The 21,160-nt window shown below is 48.6% G+C and overlaps 1 protein-coding gene across 1 annotated transcript; it reads right to left on the reverse strand.

Annotated features, from left to right (window-relative positions):
* Positions 1–1,249: 1,249 nt before the first annotated feature.
* Positions 1,250–14,059, reverse strand: ELP6 (elongator acetyltransferase complex subunit 6). The gene is made up of 7 exons (XM_036267528.1): positions 13,925–14,059; positions 11,871–11,949; positions 9,841–9,911; positions 7,645–7,763; positions 6,086–6,287; positions 3,639–3,785; positions 1,250–2,546 (listed from the first exon to the last, which is right to left on the reverse strand). The coding sequence occupies exons 1-7, from the start codon at positions 13,976–13,978 to the stop codon at positions 2,418–2,420; spliced, it is 801 nt and encodes a 266-aa protein (XP_036123421.1). The 5' UTR covers positions 13,979–14,059; the 3' UTR covers positions 1,250–2,417.
* Positions 14,060–21,160: the final 7,101 nt, after the last annotated feature.

The following is a 21,160-nucleotide window of genomic DNA, read 5'->3' on the forward strand; positions in this document are numbered from 1 at the left end:
GTTGGGTTGTGCGGGTGGCAGCCACTCGATGTGTCCCTTCACATCGATGTTTCTCCCTCTTTCACTTCCTCTCTCTCCCTCCTGCTCTATCTGAATAAAAAATGGAAAAATGTCCTCAGGTGAGGATTCAAAAAAAAAAAAAAAAGATTCTAGAGGGAGCTAAGATAAACCCCATTTTAAGGATGAAAAACTGAAGCACCCCGCTTACAACTTAGCCTGAGGCCATGCAGAAGTAGCATCAAATATCAATCTGCAGTTCGGATTGTCTTTATCTTTACAGCCCCTTATATAAACAGGTGTTCTACAAATACTTCTTGAACTAATGCATACATGGATATCTTTTTGTCAAGTTTCTGAAGATAAAGTAGTTTTAAAAAATAAAAATGCAGGAAAATACAAAGACAATGATAAAATCTTACTTTCTAAACTATAAGGAATTCATATAAAAAGGCTGACACCAGATTTTAATTGTTAAGTGATTGGGGGTGAGGAACAGATTATATACACATGGGAAAACACAGAAAATTATATTCTGGTCATTTAAATTGTCCATTTTCACACAATACTGCACCACTGTAAAATTAGGAAAGACCCAAGACCGGTGGAGGAAAACTGCGGATCACTGGTAACTGACCATCGTTCTGAAGAACACCCGAGGGCTCCACGCGTGAGGTCGGAGCTCCCACTTCAGGGAGCAGACTCTAATTAAAACTTGTCATTACTCGCTTTCCATAGGTCCCCTCCCTGCTTTATGTATCACACTTCTCAGAGTCTAGCTCTACATATATTATTTCTCAATTCTATTGACTGTCTTTGTCTCCACCAGAAGAATGTCACCTCCAGGAGGACCGGCACCTGTTTTTGTCACTGTTGTGACCTGTCACTGTTGTGGCCTTGGCACCTGGAGCAGTCCACCAAACTGAAGGTGTTGAGGATTTGTTGAGTGAATGAATGTTCTAAGGTAACAAGTACTTGCCCCCACTCCCAAACAGGTATAGTATATACAATTCATAACAGCATCACTTATAGTTACAAAAACCAGAACCGATTTGCTCAAAGAAAAGCTAACCAAATTAGAATATAATGACACCAAATGCTGAACAGACATTAAACGTTAAAAAGTTAGTCAAAATATTTATGGATTAAGTGAAGAAACAAAATAGCAACATTCATAACATGGAAAAGGCTTTGTGCTGCCTTGCCCACTCAGAACGGCAGCTCCTGTGAAGCATGTAGTAATACTGAAGTATTAATAAAAGTCATTAGATTCCTAAATAACTACTTTTTCTTAAGTTACTTAAACTCATAATTTTCAAATATTCATCAGGCCTGCAGTATTCTGAGAAGAAAAGCAGCTACTGTTTCAGTGGGAAGACCAACACAATAGTATGATTAGAGGGGGGTGATAAACTGTCCCTGTCACAAAGACTGAAAATGTAGTAAAACTAAAAAACAATTCAAATTCTCCTAGTCACCGCAAAGCAGTGTTTTTCTTTCATTTTATTTATTTAAAAAATCAAATCCACTGTGATATAATTCACATACACTTTGAGAATCGGCCTGGTCCCATTGAGATGACCCTGGCCGAGGGGCTGAGTGTGGCAAGTTGGCATCTACTGGATGATGGGGCAACAGCTCACCTCCTGTGGTCTTCACAGGTGAGGGAGGCACCAGCTACTTGCCAAGGCCCCATCCTGCCAGCAAAAACATTTCTTATACCCTCACCAAGGCCATGTACACCTGGGCCCTACATAGGCCTCAGGCGACCACTTCCAGGGTGCCAGGTGCTTGCTGGCCGGGTCTCATCAGAATGTGGGCAAGGCACCACAGAACCCGGTGGGGCCCAAGCTGTGAACTGGGTGGGGCGCCCATCTCACCTTCCACTGGCAGCCTGCCAGTGTGGCCTCAATCAGGCCTCCTCCCCACAGCCTACCCTACAGCCTGGAGCTACTACATCTCGCCAAGCCTGTTTCCTCACTGGACGTAGGAAAAACACCTTTGCAAGATAAAGGCGAAAACTAAACAAGGTAGCCCACAGGAAACCACGATGTGGGAACTCAATTTATGCCAGCCACGATTGCCCTATCTGTCCCCTAGGACACCTGCCATCCAGGACTGTCCCGACTGGCACATTCATGCCCACTCTGGCTCTAAAGGCACAAGTGTATTTACATGGAAGACTCCAGAGGACCCCTTTCACGCAGCTTCAATGTCTCTCTCAGCAGAGGCAGGGTCGCGAGCTCCTCGTGTGCTTTCTGAACAAGGTCCGGGACAAAGCACCTGCCACAGCTCCACTCGACATCCCCGAGTCGCTGCAGCCTGAAACACCGCCACAAAGGCGTGAAGATCCGTCCCTGCTTGGTTGCTTCATTCTCCACTTCCGGAACAGCCCAAGAGAGCGCTGTCTGCCCCTTAGGTCACAGAACAGCAGGAGACATTCCTTTGGCAAAAAAGGACACGCTCTTGTCCTGTATCTTGTACTGGTAAGTGAGGCTCCGATCCCTCTGGGGGGTGGGCTGCGATGGTCTCCGCCACAGGATCCTCAGCTATGGTGACAGGGAGAAGAATAAAAAAGAAGCGCCCCTCTCCCAAGGACCTGTTCCACTGTGAACCCCACTGACCCCTCCGTGGCCTTCAACTGGGGCCTCTAGGAGATCACATGTGCCATGCAGTGATGGGACCGACTTAAAACAAAGCTATTACCAGCTAACTAAAAAGGTTTCCCCTCCATTACAAGTGATATATGCTCATCACAGAAAAGGAAGAAAGAAGTCCCCAGAGAAAAACCACTGGAGTGTTTTTATGGATCCCCCTTTGGTCCTGTTTCTATGCATGGTTTAGTACTTAATGGCTGCAATAATTTCAAAAATCAACACCTTACAATTTGTACATCCGATTCAGAGGCTCAGGAAGGCTGCGTGTTTGTTTGGGTGATGTCTCGGCTGACCAGATGCTCTGGGGGACTGAGTGGCTTCAGAGCCAGGCCACAGCTGCCCAGCAGGACCTTCCCTCACCCTGAGCCACAGGCACCACCACACAGCATTGCTGTGCTGCTTTATTTTCCCAAACCTGCCTCTGAGTGACTCTGGGCCAAATCCCACCCACCCTACGGGGTCAAGAGTGATCGACGTGAAGTGAACTGAAAGCCGCGGGCAGGCTTAGGGTGAGTCCAAAAGAGAAGTCTCAGAAGGCAGAACTGCGGCAGCCCTTGGGGGGTAGAACCTGACCCCCTCGCAGGGCAGGCCCTGCACTTCCGCCTGGGTGTGCCCTCCCCCCACACTGTGCAGGCACAGGAGGGGGCGGCAGCAACCCCAGCCACAGGAAAGGCTGCCTGAGTCTCGATTGTAAAAGAAACAGGGTTGACGTGAATATACAGGGCATGCTGTCATCCTGCAAAGGAATTTTGCTGTTTACTAGTGGGGTCCCAGCATTCCACTTCTTTGGAAGTTCCACTTTGGTCACAAATAGGCCCCCCGTGGAAAACCCACACAGGTACTCGGGGCTAAGCAGCCTCTGGGACACCCCAAGCCGACAAGCCCTCAGTCTGACACTATCCCATGCAAGGTCTAGACTCTAGACTCAGGCACAAATGGAAGCAGCCCGTTGCCCAGTAGCATCCTGGCCCCACCCCTGCGTACCTGCCCATGCACGTCCCTGCAGAAGCCGGTGGCTAGGCCCTCAGCCCGCAGGACCAGGTGGCTCTGGTGACTAAGGCCATTCAACAGGATGTCATTCTCCTCGTCCTCGGCGTCTCCACTGTCATGCACAAGGGCCACTATATTTCCCTGCAAGAGAGATACAGGACTAAAACCTGCTCCTGACTGGAAGGGACACCAGGATCAGGGCACTGTGTTCTCTGTGCCTCCACACCCTGCACACCCTCTCCCAGGTCAGCCTCCCCACCACCGCTGCAACCACCCCCTTTGTGGGAAGAACCCCTGCTGGGCTCCAATCACCCTCTGGACATCCAATCACCAGCACATCCAACCTGCAATTCCAGCTCGAGTCATCTGAAACCAAGCTTGGCCCTGGCCAGTTTGGCTCAGCGGTTAGAGCGTCGGCCTGTGGTCCAGAGAGACCCGGGTTCGGTTTCCACTAAGGGCGCGTGCCTCGGTTGCAGGTTGTCCCCGGCCCTGGTTGGTAGTACAGGTGGCAGCCACTCAATGTGTCCCTTTCATGTCGATGTTTCTCTCTCTCTCTCTCTCTCTCCCCCCCTCCCACTCTTTCTGAACAAAAAATGGAAAAATGCCCTCGGGTGAGGATAAAAAATAAATAAAAATAAAACCAAGCTCAGCCTGTGGTCCTCTTTAATTCGACTAAGAAGTGCCGCCATATGGCAGACCCCAGTTCCCTGGTGCTCACCATGGGCTAGATCCTCAGTAGGGCGGACAGATGTGGGCCTGGAGACACACAGCTACTGACAATACAGGACACAAAGCCAGGAGAGGGGCAGCATGGGTGCTGGGGGAGCATGAAGAGGTATCCTGTCTAGTCCGGAGGAGAGTCAGGAGCTAGGCACACCTGGGCTCAGTCAGAGGGCAACTAGGAGTCAGCCAAGCAGAAACTGAGGGGAAGGTCCATCCCATCAAAAGGGGACATTGTGAATAAGAAGCCCTTTCGTAAGAATACTGTCCACTTGTTATAAAGAATGAAACAGGTCCCTGTGTTCCGTTACTGGGCAATGGGCACCAAAACAGTTAGGAAATGAAGTGCCACCTACCAGTGCGACGGCAGGTCACCTATAATGTACACAAACTGTAGGTGTGTTCACAACTGCACACTCTCTAGAAGGGTTACGTTGGAGGGAGACACTTCCTTTGTGCTAATGTACCCCTTATATTGTGTATTTCTTCTCCTTTTCTTTTTTAAAGTTTTTTTTCTTTTTTTTATCCTCACCCGAGGACATTTTTCCATTTTTTGTTCAGGTAGAGTGGGAGGGAGAGAGAGGAACAGAGAGAGAGAGAGAAACATCGATGTGAAAGGGACACATCGAGTGGTTGCCACCCGCACAACCGACCAGGGCTGGGGACAAACTGCAACCGAGGTACGTGCCCTTAGCGGGAACCGAACCCGGGTCTCTCAGGACCGCAGGCCAACGCTCTAACCACTGAGCCAAACCGGCCAGGGCTCCTTTTCTTTTTTAAACCCTTCCAAGTTATACCTTTTCAACTAAATGTTTTCAGAAAAGGAGGATGGCCATGGGCCATGGAGCAAGCTGAGCTGCAGAAGGCCCTTGCATTTTCGCCCCCAACCCGCTGACCTTGTCCTCCGGGCCCCTTCCATGCTCTCCGCAGCACCTGGCTCCTGGCCCCATGACCGCGGCCAGGAGAGCCTCAGAAGCTTCCCAGACACAGAGCCCCGGGGCACCTCGCACACAGGAGCTGAGAATGCACTCTAGGTGGGTGCGTCCAGCTCACTAAGCTCCCTTCTCCCCTGCTGTGCACCCTCAGCCTGACCACACTGTGCCACTGTCCACAGTTCCTACCAGCTGCCCCATCACCGAGCAACAGCCACAGTGGGGCAGACCTGTGGGAAGTACCAACTTTATCTCAATTTCCTCTTGCAGTCGGATTCCTGAGAGGTAGGCACCATAGCCACTTAATGTTTTTTAGGTTGCTCTACTGTTACTGTTAAAATCTCTATTATGCCAAAACCTCTATTTTTGCCTACTAATTTAGCAATAAAGGTTACAACCTATACTTGCACTGTACCTCACAATTTTTAAAGCAATGTATACCCATTATCTCAACTGACCTTCTAAACACACTCAGAGGGACAATGACTTGCCCCAGGGCACACAGGCAATGTGGCAGGGCTGGGACAATGTGGTACCACACACATGACCAGCCATTTGAAGAAGGTACTCGTCATCCCTTTAATTTTGAAGGCTTTATTATTATTATTATTATTATTTTTTTTAGCAATGTCAAGTAAAGAAGAGCAAGGTGGGCGGACCAAGAGATTTCTGGGCCTGCCAGAGTAAAGCCCAAACCCCAAGCAGTTACACAGAAGAGATCAGTGAGGGCTGGACCTGTCTGGGCCCTCAGCAGTCAGGCAGGAGCCCGGGGAGCAGGCCCATCAGTACCTGTAGTTTGCAGCACACAGTGGCTCTGCAGTAGTGGATGAAGTCCAGCACGGCCACTGCCCTCACGCCCAGGCTCAGCAGCACACTGAGGTCATCCACCAGCAGTACCGGGCACCTCCAGGCAGCCTCCTCATGGTCCACGGGCTTCAGGGCCTCCTGCACAAACTCATACAGTGGCTGCAGGTTGCTAGTGTTGGCCTCCCTGGGACACAGGTAAAAGTCAGCGGAGGGTTCACTCTCTCTACAATGTTTGTCTTAGACTGAGCAGCATCATGGGAAAGGGCTAGGGGAGGCAAAGAACGGGATCACAGTCCTTGGCACCCAGTTCACAACCGATTGGCGAGAAAAGACACATGCACACACATAAGTTGTACTTCAATTCAAATACTCCCTGAGCCCTGCTAGGCACGAAGTACTGTGTTACAAACTGGGCACAGAAACCAACAGCCTCCCAGGCCATCAGAGTCACCACACGGCCTCTCAATCCAAGAGTTCAGGGTACCGGGAAGGTTAATTTGGATAGGGCAGACAGGAGAAGCCTCCCCAGGGGGTCATAACTGGGTATAAAAAGCTAAACAGCAGTTCAGGTGTCCTGGTGGTGAGAGGCACTGCTCTAAGGGCCTCTTGTGTAACAGATGCAACTTGTTTCTGAACAAGCTGGCCCAGATACCTCCATCTCCCCAGTGATTACCCTCAGCGGTCATTTCCTAGAAACAGGCTCAAAAAGCACCAAGACACAGGGCCCAGGCGCCTGACCCACTGCCCCACTAACAGCAAGGACAACTGGGGGTCAGGTGGAACCAGGCCCATCATTCACACCAAGCCACTAGGTTCAAAGATGCAAAGAGCTGTGTGTGAGGGCACACACATGATCAGGGCACATGGCCTTCTGACTCCACACTGCCTCCCGCCACCGCGCAAAGCTGATCTGAGAGAGTGCACGGGGGAGGGGGGAGTTTCCTGTATGGACTCCTCTGGGGTGCAGGAAGAACAGCAGCCAGGTGGGGACTCTGTTTGGGGCTAATGCTTAAAAAGGACGAGAAGCAAAAACCCAATCTCAGAAAACCAAACCAGTGGTCAGCACACTTCTGTTAAAGGACCAACAGTATTTTAGGCTTGTGGGTCATATGTTCTCAGTCTCAAAGGCTCAACTCTGCTGTCACAGTGCAAAACAGCCAGGGACAATATGTGAACAAATGAATACAGCTATTCCAATAAAACTTTGTTTATAAAAACAAGTAGCTGGCCCTTGGCCTGTAGTTTGCTGATCCCCGTATCAAGCCAAGAACAGAAAAAAGGTGTGTGTTAAGGCTCTGAACCAGGGCTGGAAAAACCAGCAAAGCATACCATTCTACCATATTCTCAGCAAATAACACTTCCTACAGCTTTTGGGACAGCCACGCACCCTCTGGCCCACGGTGAGAGCAAGGGCTTTCCAGTAACGCTACAACACCAGGGACGTATCTGGCTCCTGAAGTCAGTTCTGTCCTCCCACACACCGAGGACAAGGAATCACCTACCAGGTGTGTGCTTCTGGGCTGGGCTGCAGGCTGACTGACCTGAGGAACTGCAGGGGGTGTGGCTGCTCCTCAGTCTGGAAGAAGATGTCCACTGAAGACTTAAGACCCTCAAGGAACACGAGCTGCCCACGTTCCCGTGCCGCGGTCAGGCTGACACCCTAAACACAACCAAAAGAAGAATGAGTTACTGCGCCTGGCAGGGGAACCCCGCAGAGAGGCTCAAGCTCCCAAGAGGACACAGAACACATTCCAAACCCTGCAGATATGCACCTGTCCAACCTCCGTACGGGGCCCATGTCTTTTTTCCCCTGGGCATTCCCAACCCATAATGCCCATTGTTTTCAGATGTGCATTTACATTTAATTGTCACTTTTAAAATAAAGAACTTACATATTTTGCTTATATGTTTATTTTTATGATTACCCAGCACGGATTTTAAATTTACAACAGTACCATAGATTCCCTTTATTTTAAATGCATGTATTTATAAAATTAAATTTTAAATCCTAAGTAAATAATAACAGTAAGAGTGTGGGAGAATGACAGTGGCTGTTGCAACTACTCAACTCTGCTATTGTAGACTGTAAGCAGCCACAGACAATCCATAAACAAATGAGTGTGGCTGTGTTCCAATAAAACTTTATTTACAAAACAAAGGGAGTGCAGACTGCAGTTTGTTGACCCTTGCTCTAACCAGAACTTCTTAAACACGGTTGTTCATGAACAACCCAGTTAAAAATCTCTTGAGATGCCTAATTAAAATGCAGATCCCTGCCCGGCCAATGTGGCACCAAGAGGTCACTGGTTTGATTCCGGGTCAGGGCACCTGCCCGGGTTGTGGGTCCCATCCCCAGTGGGGGGCATGCAGGAGGCAGCCAATCGATGTTCTCTCATCGCTGTTTCTGTCTCTCTCCCTTCCTCTCTAAATAAGTAAATTAATTAATTAATTAATTTAATTAAATGCAGATCCCTGAGACCCACTCCAGACCTCCAGAACCAGAGCCCAAGAATCTGCATTTCAACAAACACCTAGGAATGGCGAAACAATATAAATGTGTAACCAAGAGTCCTGGGTTCAGTTCCCGCTAGGGGCACGTACCACAAAAATAAATAAATAAATGTGCAACCACCACTCTAGCTGTGCAGAAACAGGTGACATGTCCCTAGACCAGGTCTCCATTTCTCATTTACCCACTAGTGTTCTCCACTATGCAACTCCATTAGCTCCAAGAGTGGCCCCTGGCAGAAAGAAAGACTCTTGATCATCACCTTTGCTCTTGCTCATTGCCATTCTACTCATGTAAGTACAATAATTCACCAAGAGGGTATGAAAGTGTAGAGTATGGAAGCTTACTCTAGTTCTTTGCACACCCAGTAATGTGCACACCACCCCTGCTGTGTTGATGATTCCAAAGTAACAGACACAAAGCAGCCAATCTGGATGTGAGAGTACACAGCTTTCTCACCCAGGAACACTGCTAAGGCCAAGAGAGACATGCTTCACAGACCTAGAATGTAACATGTGTTCTTGACATGACTGCTCTCCCTGAACTTGTACTGACCTCTAACACAGGAACTTCTTCCTTGTCTGCAAAGAATGGGAAAGAGTCTACCCTTCTCTCACCCTCTCATTTGTTTCTCTGCATCAGAGAAGGCAAAGACTCGGCCCAACAGTAAGACTGGGATTTCAAAGATCACTGCTGATGGGTGACCAGGTTCTCTCCCTCTCTGAGGCTGGCCTATCAAAATGAAAAGAAAAACCTCAGTAAGTCCATCACCAGCTTCTTGGCCGTCACATTTTTGCCTGCCTTTACCTATGAGATGAGTGCAGGTGACCAAAGTGCCTTCCCCACATCTGGGTCCTAAGCCCTAGACTTAGGGAGAGACAGTGGGAGCCACTCAACTTGGTGGCAGACCAAGCTATGATCTCCAACCCAGCAAGACCAAGATTGAAGCCCACACTGAGGAGGAGAAAACCTTAACTGGTCCAGAATCAGTAGAGATGGGTTTGATTAATTAACAAATCTGGGTCTATCGGCTGTAAATTAATAAAACACAACGGGATGCTGGCTAACCCCTTCAGATAAAGGGTTCAGGATCCCACGATTTCCTTATTACCTCCCTTGCTAAGCTCTCTGCAACCCAAATAGGGAAGCCCAGCCTTAGGGCACACACACATGTGCGTGGCACACACACTTACTCAGGGACCTCACTACAGAGGTCTAAAATACTTACCAGCTTCTGTCCCACAATATTGTAGTGACTAAAGGACTGGATAAGCGCCACAAAACAGACTTTACAATTAGCTGGAAAACAAAATATATTGATTTTAATAATTTCTCTATTTACAACCAGTCTTGTATAGTTCATACCTCTGGAAACAAAAGAATTAAGGCAGGTCTTAGAGACCCAGAGGTCTTACAACCTAACACACCCAATTTGATTCTAAGATGCACTTTTTTTCATATTTAATAATCATACCTTTTCTCATTGATTCTGAGATGTACTTCTGTTAGATGTATTGCTGGGTACCTTATTTTTCTCTCTTGTAAATAAATTATGGTCTTTACAAAATTATATTTTCCTGTTTGTTGTTGGTGTATAGCAATAAAATTAATTTTTTATTTTTTTATTATTTTTTTTTTTTTATCCTCACCTGAGGACATTTTTCCATTTTTTGTTCAGATAGAGCAGGAGGGAGAGAGAGGAAGAGAGAGAGAAAGAAACATCGTTGTGAAGGGACACATCGAGTGGCTGCCACCCGCACGACCAACCAGGGCCGGGGACAAACTGCAACCGAGGTACATGCCCTTAGCGGGAACCGAACCCGGGTCTCTCTGTACCGCAGGCCGACACTCTAACCACTGAGCCAAACCGGCCAGGGCTAAAATTAATTTTTTAAACTGATCCTATATCCAAGAGAATATAAAGGAAACACAAAGCTCTAATGACCTTACTGAACATAATTCATTCTAATAATTTATCTGTAGATTCTCTTGTTCTTTCTATGCTGACAATAACATCTGAAAAAGAAAGTAACGTTCTGAGTTGTAAATTATGTGACTGAGAGTGCCAAAGGAGCCCTGGCCAAGTGGCTCAGTTGGCCGGAGAGTCATCCTGCACACTCAGAGGTTGTGAATTCAATTCCTGGTCAGGGCACATACCCAGGTTTCAGGTTGGGAAGCATTCGGCAGGCAAGGGATTGATGTTTCCTCTCTTACACTGATGTCTCTCTCTCTCCCTGTCTCATCCTCTCTCTCTAAAAATCAATAATAAACTCTGGCCGGTTTGGCTTAGCGGTTAGAGTGTCGGCCCGCAGACCAAAGAATCACGGGTTTAATTCTGGTCAAGGGCACCTACCTTGGTTGGTTCTGTCCCCAGCTCTGGTCAGGGTCATGCGGGAGGCAACCAACTGATGCCTGTCTCTCTCACGTCAATTTTTCTTTCTTTCTCTCTCTCTCATTCTCTTTCTCCCTCCCTCCCTCCCACTCTATCTAAAGATAAATGGAAAAATATCCTTGGGTGAGGATTTTTTAAAAAACAACAACATAGCCTAGCCAGTGTGGTTCACTGTTTGAGCATCAGTCCATGCACCAAGAGTTCGCCGGTTCGATTCCCGATCAGGGCACTTGCCTGGGTTGTGGGCCCAATCCCCAGTGGGGGTGTGCAGGAGGCAGACAATCTATGTTCTCTCTCATCGATTTTTCTATCTCTCTTTCCCTCTCCCTTCCTCTCTCTCTAAAATCAATAAAAAAAATAGAGTGCCAAAGGTCACTATCCTGGCCTGGCTCAGTAGGGGCTCAAAGAGAATCAATTCATAAATGAATCCTTTTTTGTTAGGCTATTTTCTTATCTATTTCCACATGTGAATTATAGTGGCCATGTTGTTTTCTTCCCTGTGTTCTTTAGGAAACATTATTGCCAGGGCAAAGTGTCAATGGGTGTAGTGCCCAGAGATCTCAAGATACACAAGGACTGAGGAGCAAGAAAACAGGAGTCCATATAAGGACCACAGAGAGGCAGTACCTGCACAGTGGATGGAGAAGGGGAAGGTAGGGCAAGGATACAGTGAGCACATCCTACTCTGTTTTGGCAGCACTGGGTAGGGAACAACATGGTACAGAAACCTGTTACTTAATAAACAGCCATCTGGCTACCCAAACACCAAAGCCCCAACTAGTTAATACTATTCCCATCACTTCCTGAAACAGGATTTATTTTTTGTCCTTAGGTTTCTTTTTCTGTAGCATCAATGAGTCCCATACCTTTGAGGTAGAAGGAGAGAAAGTGGTGCACAAGGAAACTGCCATCTGTCTTCGCATCACAGAGCAGAGTCAGTTTTCCCTAAAAGTTAAGAGGAACATAAAAAGGTGAATAAGACTCCCTGAAAAGAGGTCAGTTGGCTGTATAAATGTAGTTAATTGTGTCCACCTTATGTTTCTTTCTTCTTTTTTTATATATCCTTACCCGAGGACACTTTCCCATTTTTTGTTCAGATAGAGTGGGAGAGAGGGAGGGACGGAGGGAGAGAGAGAAAAACATCAACGCGAAAGGGACACATTGAGTGGTTGCCACCCGCACAACCCAACAAGGGCCGGGGACAAACTGCAACCGAGGTACATGCCCTTAGTGGAAACAGAACCCGGGTCTCTCTAGACCACAGGCTGACGCTCTAACCACTGAGCAAAACCGGCCAGGGTCCACCCTTATGTTTCTATACCTGAAGAGTGTGTGTGTGTGTGTAATACATGTATGTATACATATGTATACACGTATATAACAAATACACACTAAGATTAACAAAAAAAAGTCAAAATTATGAATAAACGAACAATTAAGGTGATGAGTATTAAGTCACTCATTATGGACAAGCATATCTCAGCTTCCACTTTCCCAAACAAAATAGAGAATAAAAATCCCTTCTCTTCCTCACTCCTCAGCCAGTAAGTCAGAGACCAATCTTGGGGAGAATGAGATACTGAACAAAGGAAGCTTTTACCATTAGAATCCAACAAAAATCACAACCTGCCAAGATTGGAAGGGCCCTTCAAAAAAGTCATCTGATCGAGCTTCCTCGCTATTTCTAATTCTGATGTCAATTCTGCCCTATAGGGTGGGAAAGAGGAAAAAAGCAGTTTTTGACAGAGACCTCCACTAACAAAGTTCTCCTCCAAATGGCCCTGGACACTCCTTCTAGCAGAGCTCTGATCATGGAGAACCCTGGAAAGACCTCTAAAAATGGTCTCTGCAATGCCTGGCTGCCCTGCTCCAGCCATCTAGTTCCTTGTCAGTGAAAGGGAAGGTCAAGATCAAATGGTATTAACACACCACCCATGTGCTATTGTGACATTTTTCACTTACAAAACATGAAAGATCACACTATCAGACCTTGAGGGTTACCCCCAGTGCTGTCATCCCACTTTGATCCTCCACTCATTCCCTCACTCTGACCCTGGACTGAGGACTTTGGTGGTGCCAGTGGTAATCAGTAAGGTAGCAAGCACCATCAACAGGCCTGGGCAGACAAGAACTGTTGGGCAACTATAAAATCCACAAGGACCTACTGAAAGCTACAATTTGCCAGGTACTGTGGGGTCATAAAAAGGTTTTACACACATGATGTCTTGGCTGCCTGGAGGAGCTTACCATTTCATTAGGAAGACCAAGGTTATACACTAAACCAGATATGTTCCTGGAAGAGGAAAACCCTGGGCTAAAATGTGAACATTTTCGAGGTACCCCCGAATGCGGGTAGAAGAGTGGAAAAACTAGAGTGGCGAGGCTGTGGTGCCAAAAGTGTACTGAGAGCAGGTTGGAAGACCACTATTACACACCATGAGAAGGAAGAGTCAGAGGAGGAGCAGCACATTCATTGCGACCTGCCGAGTGCTCCCCAGCCAGAGGAAGACTCGGGGAGGGTAAGGTGGTCCTCTGTGAAGGGTGGAGAATCAAACCCGCCTCTCCTCTCCCCTCCCCTCCGGCAACCTCCCCTAGGCGCCGGCACCCCCACCCCAGTGAGCCCCACAGGGCTCCCGGTACACGTTTGTGAACATAAGCCCATCCACACGTCGGACATGCGTCCTAGAATTTTCAAGGGCACATACGGCCTTTGAGGAGACACGAGAAGGTTCAGAAGCCCACCGTCTGCGGGTCCTGGGGTCCAGCCCAAGCCCCGGGTCGGCCCTCCTTGGACTACAACTCCCAGGCGCCGTTTGCCTAGGACAACGCGTCTTTCCCACCAGTCGGCGCACTCGGTCCCGGACGCGTTCTTCCGCCACGCTCCCGGGACCACTCTCTTCTCCACCGCGCGACTGATTACCTGCTCCACCTTGTCAGGGGCGGTATTGAGAAGGTTATTGAGTTCTGGGAACATTCCGAGCTCCGGGGGCCAGCGCTCGGGACCGGGAACTAAAACTGCCGCGGAGACGACGGTACACGGGGAGCAGACAGCACTCACAAGCTCGGGGAAAGGAGCGCGCGCGCACAACACCGCGTCTGCGCCCGCCGCAGCCAATCAGGAGCGCGCCTCAACGGGCCGCTGCCGGCGCACGCGCGATGACGCGCTTCCGGCCGCTGTTCCGCCGACCTCTTGGCCGGCTTGCAGCCCGCAGCTGCAACAGGTTCGGGTCACTCCCTACGGTTCCGCGCAGTGTGAGCCCTCGCAGCAGCTACCTCAAGTCCCCACGCAGTCGGGTCTCTTCTTATTTCCCTAGGTCTCGCTCTCCCCAGCCCCGGGCCTCCCTGCAGTCCAGCCCGTCCCTCCACACGTGCCGGAGAGCTCACGCTGTGTTCCCCTGTGCTAGAAGCTTGGGCTACGCTGGGGAAGGAGAGGGGCCAAGATGCCCGCGCCCGCGCAAAGCGGAAAACATCGTAAACATGGAATTACATACTGAAACGTTCAGTGGGGTAGGGGTAGGTTTTCGCATTAAAGAGGCTGTCAGGGTAGGCTCACTAAGAAAATGTGATTGGAGCGCACTCTGTATGCCCCCCTTGTGCTAACTTCCCCATTTCTGGAAAGTTTTGTCCCCCAGATACTCAGCTAATGCAAAAATCTCCCACTTCCTTCAGGTCTTTGCTCAGATGTCACTTTATCAGTGAAACCTGCCCTGAGCACCCTATTTTTTATTTTTGTTAATCTTCACCAGAGGATATTTTTTCCATTGGTTTTTGATTGAGTGGAAGGGAAGGAGGGAGAGAAAGAGAAAAACATGCAACCCAGGTATGTGCTCTTGACCAGTAATCGAACCCGAGACCCTTCAGTCTGAGGGCCAGTGCTCTAACTCCTGAGCCATACCAGCCAGGGCCTGAGTACCCAATTTATTTATTTTTTCACATATAAAAAGACAACATTTATTTTATTCAAGCTTTCCTATGGGAAGTTAAACACAATGATCCCTAGTTGAAGGTATTACTAAAAATGTTAACAGTGTTTCACACATCCCTTTAGTGCCCAGATTAAGAAAACACGTGTCTGAATGAAAGAATAAAAATGAACATTCTTACAGTAGGTATACTTAGGTATGCAGAGAAAACAATGTGTATAGGTTAGACAAAATAGTAAATGAACCTACTAGTTTCTTATAGGTGATGAGAATCCCCCTGATGTACAGGATGGGGCAAAAGTAGATTTACAGTTATGAGTATATGAAACACTTCATTCTTGTATTAAAATTAAGTATTGTATTATTTTCCATATGAACTGTAAACCTACTTTTGCCCCTCCTTGTATTAAAGTCTCCAAGAGCTACCAAGACCTGGGATCACTTTTCAACAATTATAAAACAGCCATAGCTAGCTACTCCCATAACTCACTGTTCCCCTTTTCCTCAACTATTTTACCACTAAAAGAAGAGGATAGAAAAAAAATACAATTTCCCCACTCCTGGAATGCATGACTGTCAGCATCGGTAGTCCTTGGGTAATAAGAATATCAAAGCACCCCCCCCACACACACACACACACACACACTGCCATCTAAATGGGGTAAGAGGAAAATGGCTTTGGGTGAGGCATTATGGTGTTTTGCTTCCCAGAATTATAAAAGACCTGGCTAGGACATAATCTCGTTCCTACAAAGGAAAACCAAAAATATATATGTAGTTACCCGAGGATATTTTTCCATCTGTCTTCAGCTAGAGTGGGAGGGAGGGAGGGAGGGAGGGAGGGAGGGAGGGAGGAAGAGAGAGAAGCATCGCTGTGAGAGAGACACATTGATTGGTTGCCACCCACACAACCCCAACTGGGGCTGGGGACAAACTGCAACTGAGGTACGTGCCCTTAGCGGGAACCGAACCCAGATCTCTCAGGTTTGTGGGCCAACACTCTAATCACTGAGCCAAACCGGCCAGGGCATAAATCAATTTTTAAAAAATAATTTTTATTTATTGATTTTAGGGAGAAAGGAGAGAGAGAGAGATGGAGACATCTATGAGAGAACATCAATAGGCCACCTCCTGCATGCCCCCCACTGGGGATTGGGACCCCAACCTGGGCATGTGGCCTGACTGGGAATCAAACCAGTGACCTCTTGGTGAATGGGTCAACGCTCAACCACTGAGCTACATCAGCCGAGCTACAAATCAATTTTAGAACTAGCATATTCCATTTAACCTGGCTATAATTTAATTGGTACTTAACGAATCTTCAGATTGAGGGGGATAGGTATCTTTTTAATATAAAATATTGACTCTTCCTAAATTTATCCATTTTCCTATCAATAGTGATGTGTTTTAGTTCCATTCTACTACAGGATACTTCTGTGAGCATACTTAACCATGCCTTTTGGTTCAGATGTACAAGAATTTCTCTAGCCCTAACCAGTTTGGCTCAGTGGTTGGAGCGTCAGCCTGTGGACCAGAGAGTCCCAGTTTCAGTTCTTGCTACGGGCACGTACCAAAAAAAAAAAAAAAAAAAATTTCTAGGCCCTAGAGTCTAGGGTATGTATCTGGAATGGAATTGTGTGGTCACAGGCAAAGATAAATTTGCTGTGAAGGTAATAAAGCTAATTTTTATTTATAATGTTGTATTACTTTCCTTAGAGAGCATTTCTCCCCCGCCTTTGTTTGAGCCTCAGATCCCCAAATATCTGGATTTGCCCCTAGTCCTAGAACAGACCGATGCAAACATAGAAAAGTCCAACGGAGAAGGATTTGATGTAGGAATTGGGTCAAAGGGTGTTGGAAGGACTGGAGGAACAAAAGCGATACATGGTAGTGAGGAAGCTGATGCTTCCCCTGGGTTGAAGTGCCCTCCTCTGCACTGAAGGGGGCTGCAAGCCTGTGAACCACACCTGCCAGACTGCTCTCCAGCTGGCTTCCAGCGTTATTCTGCAAGGGAGGCTCGCAGTAGACTGGAAGGCAGGAAGAAGGCAGAAGCCGTTCTTTTCCTGCTTCTGGCAGTGTCAGCATCAGTGGGTGGCCCGGTTGGAGCAGTGGTGGGGAGTTTCAGCAGCGGAAGCAGAGTGCAGGCTCCTGGGTTCCAACAGCAGCAAAGGCAGCAGCGGTCCCAGGGGCTGCATGGCTCCCAGCGCTCCTGTTTGTCCAGTCTTCTCACATCCTCACCCCACCAGTCCTCAAGCTTTGTTTCATCTACAGGCCTTCTGTGTGTCCACTTTCCTTCCGTGGGTTGGGCCTTCCCAGCTCCATTCCCTTCCCTCCCCAGCAGGAACTGTGCCCTGGAATTCAGAGCCGGCTGGCAGGCACCCTGTGTCTCCAACTTGTTCTCCTTCTGGGAACAGCACTGACGCTACTGCATCCTGCCAGCCCTAACGCGTCCTTCAGCCCCACTTCTCTGCCTCAGGTGCTGGTGTCCGTCACTGTTCACAAACATTGCACGGCCCCCTCCAAACACTGTTGCATCTAAGTCATAGTTTCCCTTTGCCTGCCTGTCTCTAAGTTGATTGTTTTCTCCAAATGCTGCCAGACACCTCTGTCATCTGTGACAAGAGAGTCTTCTAGTAGCCCCAAGATGAAGGTGAACCACAGAATCCAAAGACCTTGGCAAAAGACAAAATGCTGGAAGCAGGTTTGGGTAATCTCCTGTATATCCACCAGAGGGCAGCAGGCACCAGCGAAAGCTGCCGGGTTAACTTGCCCCTAGTGTTCATTAGAGCTGCATTGGAGCATTTGGCCAGGATCACGTGCCTAGTCCTTCGCTCACCTCTCTGGAAGTCCAGCAATGGACTCCTCATGGACTCTCCTGCTCCAGAGTCTGCCTGCCTCAGGAATGTCCCCACCACTCTCATCCTTCCAGCGTCTCCCTCCTGCTTAGAGTAAAAGGTGGAGTCCTCTCATGGCCTCATAGATCTGGCCCACGACTGCTCTCCTGCTCATCCTTGCTCCAGCCTCTTTGGGCTCCTTGCTGCTTCTCGAGGTCTCAGGTGCTACCATGATCTGCGTCTTGCACGTCTGTTCCCTCTGTAAGACTCTTCCTCTACGTGTCTGCAGGACTCGTTTCCTTGAACTCCAAGTCGTTACTCTGTGCAGCCTTCCCTGAGCATGTCCTACATGGTAGACACAGAGTTGCACCACCCAGATCCTCTTTCCAGAAGGATCTATAGGAAGAGCAATCACCAGACAACCTCCAGTTCCCCAAGGGTCCACCTTGCTGTATAAAGCCTCCCCTGAGGTCAACTTCCCAGGGCACTGGAGGGCCTGGTGGCTTCTGCCTGAGGCCGGACACTCTTGACAGCTGTACGTGCTCCAGAACTCCCCCCAAGGCTTTGCTGGACCTGCATCACAGTTCAAGTTCTCCCTCCGCCCAGTCCTGCTTCTTCCCCCTTCCTTTCCCAGGCATTGCCCCAAACTCGACCCCAGCATGTGCTTCCAGACAACCTAACCTACCATCCATACCCATCGCCCTCCCTGCTTTATTTTTCTCTGTAGACGTCTCACCATCTAACTCACAATTCAGTTTGCTTTCCCATTGCTTCTCCTCACTTGAATATAAGGCTGGTGAGGGCAGAGATTTTGCCTTTTTTCTTCATAAATGTACCCCCAGCACCTACAAGATTGCCTGTGGTACAGTAGGTACTCAATGAATGTGATAATGAATGAATGAATGAATGAATGAGGACTGCAGGTGATTTGGTATAGCTAAAGAAAGATGTGCTGTTGAGAAGGTTTTAAAGATGAGAAAAGGGCAATCTTAGCCTGGTTTCCCCAAGAGCTGAGCCGAGATGAGGTCACATACTGGGAAGAGAACCCCGGAGTACAGCATGCGACAGCAATGGGAGAGGCAAGGTGCAGGAGTCTGCCGGGGTCCAGGAAAACTATGCACAGGGCCTTCCAGAACTGTGCACCTGCAGGACAGGTGACTGGGACATTTTTCTGTCGGCTTCTTCCTGCTGGTCAAGGGTCAGCAGGAGTGTGGATTGCCTGCTCCCCAGAGTGCTGAGCCTGTCCCTCTGGACTAGAGCCTTGGGGCAGAGGAGGGAGTCAAAGCTGACGTCAGAGGAGAGGCTGTGAGGTGCTGTGACCGCTGAGAGAGGAAGGCGCGCCGTGCTGACAAGCAGGAGGGAGGGAGACCTTCAGTGCGTGGGTGAGACAGGGCATGGCAGCCCCAGCACTGGCTGCAATAGGGGTGGGGTAGGTGGCCAGAAGGGGTTGAACCAGGCTTGGCAGTGGGGACAGGGAGAGGACAAATCTTACGAAATCATGTGAGCTAGAGAAGTGACAAGACCTGGGGTAGGGGGGAAGGGCTAAAAGTGGGAGGAAGACATCAACACAATACAGGAGAAAAAGGGGGTCAGGATAGGTCCACTTGAGATGTGTTTGAGGCCCCGGGGAATAGAGAGGTGGACATGTCCAGTGGCCCCATGTGGGAGAGAAACTAGGTGGGGGATGATCGCTCTTCTGGCTGAGAGGGAGGAAGGTCTGGCTACCTGTTTAGGACCCCCCTGGGGTCCCGATAGCCACAGGAGGCTGGCTGAGCTTCAGTGTGACTCCCCAGAGCTACTTTACATGAGGGCTCCCTCTTGGTGCTGTACACTCTAGAGGTTTTGACAACTGTGTAAGGGCATGTGCCTACTGTTATAGTATCATAACAGAATAGTTTCACTGCCCTAAAAGTCCCCTGTGCTCCATCTAGTTTCTCCTAACCCTTGACAGCCACTGATCTTTTTTCTTTTATCCTCACCTGGGGACATTTCTCCGTTTTTTGTTCAGATAGAGCGGGAGGAAGAGAGAGAGAAACATCGACGCGAAAGGGACACATCAAGTGACTGCCACCCGCACAACCCAACCAGGGCCGGGGACAAACTGCAGCGAGGTACGTGCCCTTAGCAGGAACCAAACCCGGTCTCTCTGGTCCGCGGGCCAACGCTCTAGTTGCTGAGCCAAACTGGCCAGAGTAGTAGCTCATTTCTTTTTATCACTGACTAATATTCCAGTGTCTGGATGGACCACAGTCTATTTATCAATCACCTACTGAAGGACATTTAAGTTGTTTCCAAGTTTTGACAACTATGAATAAAGCATCTGCAGAAGGGGGCTGGTGTGAACAGAAGATTTTAACTCCTTTGGGTAAATGCCAAGCAGCACAATGGCTGGACCTTATGGTAAGAGTATGATTAGCTTTGCCAGAAACTACCAAACTGTCTCCAAAGTGGCTGTGCCGTTTTGCATTTCCACTAGCAAAGAATGAGAGTTAATGGGATTATTTTTCATTTTCTGTTCAGACAGTTCATTGCTAGTATAGAAATGCAACTGATTTTTGTATTTTGATCTTGTATCTGGCAACCTTACTGAACTCATTTATTAACTCTAATAGATTTGTGTGTGTGCCTTAGGATTTTCTGTGTACAATTACATGTTCTCTATAAATATAGCTTTACTTCTACCTTTCCAATCTGGATGTTTGAACTGTTTTCTGGCCTAATTGCTCAGCTAGAACTTCTAGTAAAATATGAAGTTGACGTTTACATTTCCAGCCCGTGCCTCTGTCCAGCTGCCTCACTGACCTCTCCAGTTGGTTGCCTAACAGGTGTCTCCTACCATTTCATGGTCACCTCCCCAAACCTGCTTCTTCCACAGTCTTGTCTTCCCCACTTCTGTCCTTCCAGTGTTCAAGTCAAGCGAGCCTTCACTTCTCACCTTCCTTCTTCCCCACATCGGATACACCGGCAAAACCTGTTGTCTCAGCCTTCAGACTGCATCGAGAATCTGACCAGTCCCACCAGCTCTGCAGCCCCCAGTCCACCTGAGCCTCCAGCAGTGCACGCTGGGGTCAGTGCAGTAGGCCACTCAGCCTCCTGCTCCTTTTATTTTTTTATCCTCACCTGAGGACATTTTTCCATTTTTATTCAGATAGAGTGGGAGGGAGAGAGAGGAAGAGAGAGAGAAACATCGATGTGAAAGGGACACATCGAGTGGCTGCCTCCTGCACAGCCCCAACTGGGGCCAGGGACAAACTGCAACCGAGGTACATGCCCTTAGCGGGAACCGAACCCGGGTCTCTCTGGACCGCAGGCCGACGCTCTAACCGCTGAGCCAAACGGGCCAGGGCTCTCCTGCTCCTTTTAAAACGAAGTCAGACGACATCACCCCTCTACTAAGAA

The sequence above is a fragment of the Molossus molossus genome, unplaced genomic scaffold, assembly GCF_014108415.1.
Source record: "Molossus molossus isolate mMolMol1 unplaced genomic scaffold, mMolMol1.p scaffold_m16_p_18, whole genome shotgun sequence".
Lineage (NCBI taxonomy): Eukaryota > Metazoa > Chordata > Mammalia > Chiroptera > Molossidae > Molossus > Molossus molossus.